Source organism: Nannospalax galili, unplaced genomic scaffold (assembly GCF_000622305.1).
Source record: "Nannospalax galili isolate Female #2095 unplaced genomic scaffold, S.galili_v1.0 scaffold207, whole genome shotgun sequence".
NCBI classification, from domain to species: Eukaryota; Metazoa; Chordata; class Mammalia; order Rodentia; family Spalacidae; genus Nannospalax; species Nannospalax galili.
This window is the reverse complement of record NW_008358517.1, coordinates 7,607,576-7,617,737: the sequence shown is the minus strand read 5'-3', so window position 1 is coordinate 7,617,737 and position 10,162 is coordinate 7,607,576. Positions and strand designations below refer to the sequence as shown.

Sequence of the window (10,162 nt, the reverse complement as noted above, 5' to 3'; positions counted from 1 at the left end):
ATTTCCATTCATGAAACACAGATGACAGGACCGTGGAGAGGTACATCAATTACAAGGTTGAACTTCAATAACTCTTCTAATAATTCCTTACCATGGTTAGAAAAAGTCCAAATTCAGGATTCATAGTCACATTATCTCCATCAGTAAAAATAAAAGATTTTTTACGCTCTTTTTTACACGTGAGAATAATGGAAATTTGCTGGGCAGCAACCGAGAGAACAGGGAGATCGATACGGTTAAATTCATCAAAACAACCCCAGGATCCAGACTGTGCCAGCCCTTAGAAAGGAAATTAAACAGAAAATCCAATTAGTATACAACAATCTCTAAAAACCAAGGAAGAGGATATTATGCAGCTGCCAAAATGAACCAGAGACTGGTTTATTCAAAGACGAAGTCCAACAAATGAACAGCGCATCAAGCGGCCCGAAGCAACTAAAAGTTTGACAACTGGTCTGCAAACATCCATCCAACCTGTTATAAGAGCTCATTACACAGGGCAAACGGCACTAGTATTTAATCCACCTAAAACTGGCAAGGCTTAAGACTGTCTGTAAGTGGCTGGAGAAGTGGCTCAATGGTTAAGAGCACAGGCTGCTCTTGCAGAGGACCCAGGTTTGATTCCCAGAACATATATGGTGGCTAGCAACCATCCTAACTCCAGTTCCAGGAGAATCTGATGCCATCTTCTGGCCTCCAAGGGCATTGCATGGCACAGGCGCACTTACATACATGCAGGCAATTCACTCATACACATAAAATAAAAATAATAAATATATTTTTAAATACTGTCTGATAAAACTTATGAAGTTGAAAAGTGACACTAAAGTATAGCCAATTACTGAAAAACAAATTTGTTATTGTTGCTGTGCTGGGAATTGAACCCAGAGTCTCACACAAGTCAAGTATATGCTCTATCACTGAGCCGGATCACCAATCCTGAAAAATAAATCTTAATAGGATATCCCATCTTAACTGAAGTTTCTCATCAAAGGAAAGACGTATCTACCTTTGAATATCCGCCCAAGTCCTCGGAAATCCATCTGGTCTGAGCAGTTGAAGACTACAACATATTTCCCAAGACACCGTCCCATATCTTTGGTGGTTTCTGTCTTGCCTGTTCCTGCAGGACCAGCGGGGGCCCCTCCCATGCTCATCCCCAGAGCTTGAGCCAATGTGATGTAGCACCTGCAGGGTGAACTTGCCGTTAGAACCATCCCAGAGCATCCCAAAGGCACACAGGACATCACTGAGAGATGAACCCATATGACTAAAAGATAAAAACAGGGACATTCTCTATACAGATAATTTCCAGAACTGCATCCTAAAACAAACTTGTTCTCTGTATATTAGGATGTGCTAGAAAAAGGAGGAGGTAGTCTCTAGCCAAGTAAGTCTGAGAACTCTTAGATTAAACAATAGCGGGAGAGATGGCACAGCAGTTAAGAGCACTAGCTGCTCTTCCAGAGAACCCAGATTCAGTTCCCAGCACCCACATGGGGTGGTTAACAGCCATCTGTAACTCCATTTCCAAAGGAATCAGACACCCTCTTCTGGCCTCTGTAGGTATTGTAGGACATGAGTACACTTACATACATGCAGGCAAAACACTCATACACATAAAGTAAAAATTTAAAAGATCAAACAAACATATGTATTGCCATTTTCAGGCTTTGTGATAACGAGATTTACAAAAATTATTAAGAATGTATACATTTGAAAAACTAGTACATGAAACTGCCAGTGCTTACAGGGAAACTATCCCTAGAAGTCTACCAACATCAAAAGAACAATACAGTCAGCTTCATTGATCATGAGGTAAATGCAAATTAAAATCCCTGTATAATATCAGGTCTCATTCTAATAGAATGACTATTACTAAAACTATAAGAACAAACATTGATAAGGAGTTACCCCTTTGAACACAGTTGGTGAGAATGTACCACGTTGTTCAAAACACAGTGAAGCTACCCAGGATAAATTAAAATAGCACTACCATATGCCCCAGCAACCTCCTTTCTGGGCACATACCCAAAAGAGATGAAATCACTTCTTTGTGCAGACATCTCCCTGTCATATTCAATACAGAATTATGTACAGTAGCCAAGACATTACCCAACTGTCTTTCTGTGGAAGAATGGACTTTTCAAAATAAGGTACATTTACACAATGGAATCTTTTTCAGCCTTCAAAAAGGAGAACACCCTGCCATTTGCCACACAGGGGTGGACCTGGGGAAATTTTGCTTAGTGAAATAAACCAGACACCAAAAGACAAGTGCTGCATGACTTCACTGACAAACAGAACCTGGGATGGAAGAGGAGCTGAATAGACAGAGAACAGAGCAAGGATTGCAGGAGGCAGAAATGGAGGTGGGAAAAGAGAAAACACAGGGCCAAGGACGCAACAGATCAATCTTGTAAGGTCAGGGAGTCTAGAGCTCTATTGTATAAGTAGAGGGCTTTAGATAAAACTGTACAGTACTAGGGATCATAGTTAAAATAAGTATATTTTAGGGTGACTCCAAAATAAGTAATTTTGTGAGCTGCTACAAATATCAACATGCTTAACTGTGTTAATCACTTTCTACCCCTGTTATTACATTGTGCTGTAAGCCTCAATACGTAACAAAATTTGTTTTTGAAAAAATAAATGGGCTGGGCCTGGTGGCACAGGCCTAGATTCACAGCGCCTAGAAGGTAGACGTGGAAAAGTGTTTTTCAAGATCAGCCTGGACCACATAATGAGATCCTATCTCAAAAAATATATCCAAATTTGGGGATGCAAGTAAGTGGTAAAGTGCTTGTCTAGCATGCCCAGGGATCTAGGTTTGACTCACAGTAGGAGAAAGAAAGGGAGAAATAAATACATTCTATGAAACAGATTAGGAATCATTTAGACAGACTCATTCCCTTGTGAATCCAAGCACTGAGAGTTCTGTGTCCTTGGTTTTAATTTTGTTTGTTTATTTATGTGTATGTGCTTATGTGAGTGTTGTCCACCATGAGTGTGCAAGATCGTGCAGAGGCCAGAAGAGGGCAATGGATCCCCTGAAACTGTAGCTACAGACGATTGTGAACCACCATAGGAGCTCTGGGAACACAACCCGAGTCCTCTGCAAAAGCTCTAAGTGCTCTTATCCACTGAGCCATTTCTCCAGCTCCCTGTGTCCTTGGTTTTAAATCACACACTGCTGAATAAGCACATGTTGACTCTGTGAGCATTCTCTGGGCCTGCAATTCCTTCCACGTCTTACTATATGAGGTTAACACACAAAAGATTTGGTGAGAAAATGAAAGAATGCCTAGAAAGGAAAATCTTTACCCTAAAAAATGCTGATAAATTACTCGATTCCCAGCACAACCTGGTGTTGCCAAAGAAAACAGTTTGTACACCAGAGCAGTTTGGAGTTTCTTTCGGCTGAATATAAAGAGTTCCTTTGAACCTGAGAAAGATCTCAGAGGAAAAGAGACAATTTACCCAGCATAATGGTGGAACTGAACACTGATCATAGTGTTCAATTATTGGGGTCCCATAGGTCTCTATTAGAAATAAGTTCCTGAAAACTAGGTATGAAATCAGGGGGACACTTGCCCTCACTTCTGCCTTGCCTTTTAACTGAAAGTCTTATTCCTCCCACCCCCTGTCCCTTGTGTTTTCTCATCCCTTTCAAAGCAGAGTCTATAATAACAAGAGTCAACACAACGGATGCCTCATACCTCATTAAAACACCAGAACAACTTGCAAGGAATCAACCTGTCTGTCCCCATTTTACAGATGAGGAAGGAGGCTCACAGTGAATGGATTACTTTGCTCGGGATCTCAGAAGAGCTGACATTTAGTCTAGAGCAGAGCACAAGCCAAGCCCTTTCACTGCAAGAGCCAAGACATATCCAATCTCTCAAAGTAACAAAAACATCTGCACCAACTCCAGCCGTTTGCTACTGTCCTGCAAAACTCTTTACATCTGTGGAGACTTGTATGTGAAAATTAGAATTTTAACAAATAAATATACAGTATTTGTAGAAGGAAGCTGAACTACTAATAATTTTGAAAATTAGAAAAACTTCCTTCTCACACTTTTACTTTCTGTTCTGCTGTTCTGCTTCTTTTCTTTGCCATAAAAAAAGCAAACTTGGAAATTAGTGCCTATTCCTTCAGGAAACCTCCATTTGGCAATTGTTATGTGACAGATATTCTCATGAACGCGTCATGCAAAGCTCATGCTTCAAGGAGCTTACATGCTAAAGGAAGAAAACAGATTTTTTAAATAATAATTAAATAAGAAAATAAAACTGGGTAAGATTATTGTGGAGACGAGAAATCCCTGTGCTGTCTAAAGTCACAAGACCCCTTTGAGGTAACAACTGAGTGGAAAACTGAAGTAAGGCAATTGTCTGCTGAACAGAGAGTATATCAAATACAAAGACCCTGAGGCAGGCCTGTGATGGGTCTGTTTTAAGAAAGAGCCAAAGAGCAGGTGAGTAGAACCCAATGAGAAAGGAAAGGCCTAGGTGGCAGGGGCCAGCTCGTGCCTGGCATCCTAAGCTAATGTGATGGCAGCTTTTACTTTGCATGAGATGCAACCAGAGTGCATGGTCAGAGTAGTGATGGGATATGACTGTGGTCATTATCTAAACTGAGAACAGACTCAGGGAGAGCAGCAAAGAGACTATGACAGTAATCTATGTTGGAGGTTACAGTGGGTCACAAAGGGTTACAAAAAGGGGGTAAGAGCACTGCCACATTCCAGCTATTGCTGGTAGACTGGATAATGGGGGAAGGAGGACAGACTTCAAGGGTACAACATGGATTTCTTGCTTGGGAACTAGAAGATAGACTCAGAATTCAGGGTTAGGAGATGGATGCTCCCACTGCAATAAAAATGACAATTACTAAAACGAAGACAGTAAGAGAGTGGGTTTGGAGATGATAATCAGACATGATGTGGTTAAAGAGTCTGGAAGCACACAAGTGAGCTCATCAGGTCAGCAGGCAGATATCTGGAGCTCAGGAAAGAAGCTGTGGCTGGGTGCAAAGTCTGGTGTCAACATCTAGATGGTATTCCAAGTCATGTGAGATAACGATGAGGGACAGCTGAAGAAAAGGACCCTAGTGCGTTCCAGGTTTAAAGATCATGGGCATGTGAGGAGCCTGAGCAGAGGAACCAAGGGGCAACCAGACTAGAAAGAGGACCAGGAGCTGAGAGTGGCATCTGGGAGCCACGTGAAGGGGCTATATCCAAGAGGAGAGAAGATTCAACAGTGTCAACACTGCCAAATAGTCAAGGAAGATAAGCCAGAAATGACGTTGGATTTGGAAACCTGAAGGTGTGAATGACTTTATGAGATGCTTTAGCAGAGTGGTTGGTGACAGGTGACAGAACAACTGTCCCCCAAAGATGCCCACATTCTCCCCACTGGATCCTGAAAGCATATCATCTTACATAACTAAATGGCCTTTGCAGCCATTATCAAGGTAAGGACCTGGGGCTGCGCAGGCTATCTTAGGTTACCCAATAGCTCCAGCAAATATGGGGAAGCAGGAGGCAGAAAGGATGCCAGAGACAGAAGAGGGAAGAAAGTGAGGTGTGTGGATGACATGGCTCTAACACCGCACCATCTGTGGCTGTGAAAGTGAAGGACGGGATCACAAGTCAAGGAACACAGCAGCCAGGATGGCCCTCTGCTCACAGTCAGTAAGAAAGTGGGGATCTGGGTTCTAAAGGCCTAAGGAATTCTATCAACAGCCTGAAAAGGAGGGACTATCACCCCCTAGTGTCCTTAGGCCTGCTGAGTCCAGATTGGAGCCCTATCAAAATTCTGATTTGCAGATGAGTAAACATAACAAATATGTTGTGGTTTAAGCTTCTGATCTTATAATGACTTGTTACAGCGGAAGAATAAAATTAGCAGAGGCTGATGGATAAGTTCAAGACAAGCAAGGTAGAATGAATTTGCATTTTTGAGGGGGTTACTGGAGAACACAGAAACAGCAAAAGAAATGGGGGGGGTCACAGGAGAGTTTTCTGTACAGAAGCAATTGCATCATGTTATATATTGCTGAGAATGACCTCACAGGAAGTGGACACTGATGATACACTGAGAGAGGAAATCCTGGGTCAGTGCAGGTGTGGGTTCTGGATGGCCGTGCACAATCCACCCAAGACATAGGAAAGAACAAGCAGGAGGGCAAGGGTTCTGGCTGGTAGATGTGAACAGGAGTTGGAGACATGAGCATCTTTCTTCTCAGTAAAACATCAAACAAGCCTTTCAGAGGAAAGAGAGGATGAGAAGGAGCTTTGAAAGAAGGGTGACATAACTGCCAAGTATTCCAAGAAAAATTCTTCCAAACTTTTAAACTAGTATTACCTTTAATTGACCAATCATTATTACATGTTGTAATGGGATACAATGTGACATAGTTCCAGATATGTGCCTAATATGCAAGAATTCCATCTGGCCAAATGGTCAAAATAAATATTTGGGGTAGTCCTGGGCACAGAAAACAAAATACAGCGCTGACATCACAAAGTTCACATCAGACTGAGCAAAGTATGCAATTCCAGCCCTGGAAGGGCCCTTGAAGATGGTCCACTAGCTCATCTTACAGATGGGATTTGAGTCCACAGAGGATGCAGCTATAGGCTCCAACTAACAAAACTGGTGTATTTGTTACTTTTCTTGTCCCTGTAACCAAATTCATTTTCTCAAAGTTTCATGGCTGAGGAGGCATGGCAGCTGCTGACCCCCATCTCAGCTGGCCAGGAAACAGAACAATACTGGGGCTCACTTAGTTTCCTCCTTTTTTTCCCTTTTGATTCATTCTGAGATCCCAGTACCTGGGATAGTGCCATCACCCTCCATGAGTTCTCTGTGTAAAAAGCCCTCAAAGTCAAACCCAAGGGTTTTCTTCATGAATAATCTAAGTGCTTCTTAGTCCAATCAAGTGACTGGCAAAGGGCAAAACTGACCACTCCTCTGTTCCTGTCAGGGCCCCCATCCGTCTTCCCTCTTATATTTGTGTTGTTACCCAGTTTTTACCTGCTTTAATAAAAACACCTTAATTGTTTCTCTGGGAGAACAGCAGGTACGGAAGTTAATAACATACACTTCAAGGCCCATTGTGACTCACACCTAGTGACACACATTAATTAACTCCTTTGTTGTCCATCCCATGTTCACAGAGGCATTTATACTCTGCCTCTGTAAGACTGAAGGCAAACAAAGCTAGGTCTGTTTCAACCACAGACCTAAACCCCATGTGAGACCACATGTGCAAAGCTAGAAATACTGACTTTCAAAGGCTGTGGTATAAAAGAGCCCTTCAGCAAAAATCCCTGAGCCACCCTAGAGAATAAAAATTGGGGGCGGGAGGAGAAGAGGGCTGTGGAGTCACAGAATCTTTCTGTCACCTGTCTGTGAGTGGCGTTATGACAAGCCTGTCAGTGCAGCCTAAAAATTCATTCTGGTATGTGAAAGCCACATCTGTGATATGGATATTCATCTTGTCAGAATCTTCGTTAAAATAAAATCTGCACTGTTTCAGCCACTCAAAGTCCGTAGGGCTCTTGATATGCATGTGGCACTGGAATTCAAAAAAATACATGTTAGAGTTGAGAGTCATTTACCAAATAGACACACTGGCATTTATGCAGATCACAGAGCAGAAGAAATAAAATCCAAATGCTACCCAAATTGGTCAGAGACATCAACTCTACCATCATCTAACCCAATCATTAGTCATTGATCAACAAAACAGAAACCTGAGACTCTGTAGGACTGAGAAAAATCAAGACAACTCTAGCTATGACCCTCTCACTTAAGTGATATCATAGATCAATAATGAGATTTATTTCTTAAATTCCATCCTTAAACACCCAATGCCATATATACTAATCATGAGATACAATCATGAAAAACATGTTATGGCATACAAAGACAGTGCTAAACAATTTCATTAGGGGAAAAATGATTGCTGTGGGCTAATAGAGCAATTTTCTTTAAGGGAGAGACTCTACATAGGTTGACTAGACTCCAGTGGATGAACGTGTTCTGGGGTACATCTGAGAACAAATGCTTGACTGGATAGGACTTAACATATATGACAAAATGCATGAAATCCAGTGGGGAAGGGTGGGAAATGGGGGGTGCAGATGGGGCAAGGGGAATAAATTTGATTAAGATTTATTCTATGAAATGCACACTCAATAAAAATAAACATCAAAAATCAAATCAAATTAATAAAAAAGAATAAGACATAATTTTGTGGATTTTTTTAACTAATCTTTTTTTTCCTATGAATTGCAACAGGCCAAAATTCTAACATCTACATAGTAGGTTAGTGCCCAGCAATGCTTTTACCTACATTTTTTAACTAAAATTTTAAGCCACTTTAATCATTTCTCTCCCACAAATAAGAAATCTAAAATTACCCTCTGCCCTTTATTTCTCTGAGAGCAAAAGAGTGTGCTTAACTATTAGGAGAGATTAGCACAAAATAGCTTGAAAATGCTGCCTTTTATTTCCACTACATCAGGACTAATCTTTCATAATCTTTACATAATGGGGTTGAGACACAATCCAGAAAATTATTCTGAAAGGAAGAGCTCCTTGCCTCTTATCTAATGTATTCTATAGAAAAGGACAAATCTCATTTCCTATAAATAACAGACACTTCTTTTCCATCCTGTTATCTTTTAAAAGGCAAGCTCTGTCTGACATCTGAATGTCATAAGTTCCACAAAGAATGGCCACTTGGCAGTCAACAGAAAGTAAGTACAGCAAAACTTGTTAAGGGTGTGGTTTGTCAACACCCCCAAAGAAGCCTTAAACAGCTCTACTACCAATGCTAATTACAATGTCTGAGGATGAAGCCAGTGGTTTTCAGTCAACATCCACAATGTGCACAGCATGGATGGAAGCTTTGCAGGATGCTGGGTGATATATTAGCATTTAAAATCATCACATAAAGAACTGTGAACTAATATCCAAGTGCCTCAAAATAATCAGAGTAAGACTGAAATCTCCACTTCTGGCTGAGAAGAAAGTCTGACGAACAAGTTCTGATCATCAGTATAACCATCCCTGAAATTGACCTTTTTTTATTATTACTTTTATTTTGTGTGTATGAGTGTATTGCCTGCATGTAAGTGCACCCATGCCATGCAATGCCTGCAGAGGTCAGAAGAGAGCATCCAACTCCCCTGGAACTGGAGTTATGGATGGTTGTTAGCTACCATGTGGGTACTGGGAATCGAACCCTGGTCTTCTACAAGAGCATCCAGTGCTCCTAACTGCTGAACCATCTCGCCCGCCCCGAATTTGACCTTGCATGAATTCAATCTAATCAATTCTGGTGGGTGAACATGGACAGTGCCTAGTGTTTTCTTCCTTTGTATATGATACGTTTATGAAGCATTTACCAGGTCATCAAAGATGTCCCTTTGGTGCACATGCATAGTAATCAGGGTCTCATATTTAACTCGTTCCACGGAGCTCAGATCCTTCGTGGTCATGTCAATCAGCATGTTCAGTAACTCCAGGAAATACTGGTTGGTTTTCTGCATGATTTTCTTATCAAACTTGGCATTTCTAAGGGCTTCTTCTGAATCCCGAGTCCATATCATTTGAATTCCTAATAATCCAACCTTGTGGAATTTTTTCAAAAAAAGGATAAGGTTTTACAAGTATGTGTATAGTATATCTACAGTTAAATAGAAATTACAGCATAATGAGTCACTGTAATTATTCTGCAGATGTACAGCACAAAAATTACATTAATATGCTTCCTTGTTTGAAAGCCAATGGAAACTCTCTTCCTATCATACCTAATGGGTGAGTATGGAAAGCCTATGACATATCACAACGTCTTTCTTAGGATCTTAAGCCATGCATACTTATTTCACAGTTCTCTCTAAATAGATCTTCAAGTCACTTGCAGATAAAGAGTATGTCTTAAATTGACTTTACTAAAACTAGCACAGTGTTTGTGCACAGTAGATATTCACAAAATCTTTATTGGTCACAGTGACTAAGAAAACATTGTTTCCTGTATTTTAATACTGAAGAATATTTTTCCATTTTCTTAACAAAGTGTTTTCTCAGTATGCTTTTCTGATTTATGTACATTATTATTTAAGAAGATTTGGTAGAAGAAAAAC

The 10,162-nt window shown here is 40.8% G+C and overlaps 1 protein-coding gene across 1 annotated transcript in view; it reads right to left on the bottom strand.

Annotated features, from left to right (window-relative positions):
* Window positions 1-10,162, bottom strand: part of Dnah5 (dynein axonemal heavy chain 5) — a 410,943-nt gene that overhangs the window by 200,022 nt on the left and 200,759 nt on the right. Inside the window, exons 34-37 of the mRNA XM_029557990.1 lie at window positions 9,425-9,649; window positions 7,415-7,587; window positions 1,010-1,188; window positions 92-279 (exon numbers count right to left, since the gene is read on the bottom strand). Of these exons, the coding sequence (XP_029413850.1) occupies window positions 92-279; window positions 1,010-1,188; window positions 7,415-7,587; window positions 9,425-9,649 (765 nt within the window). The remainder of the gene's footprint in view (window positions 1-91; window positions 280-1,009; window positions 1,189-7,414; window positions 7,588-9,424; window positions 9,650-10,162) is intronic.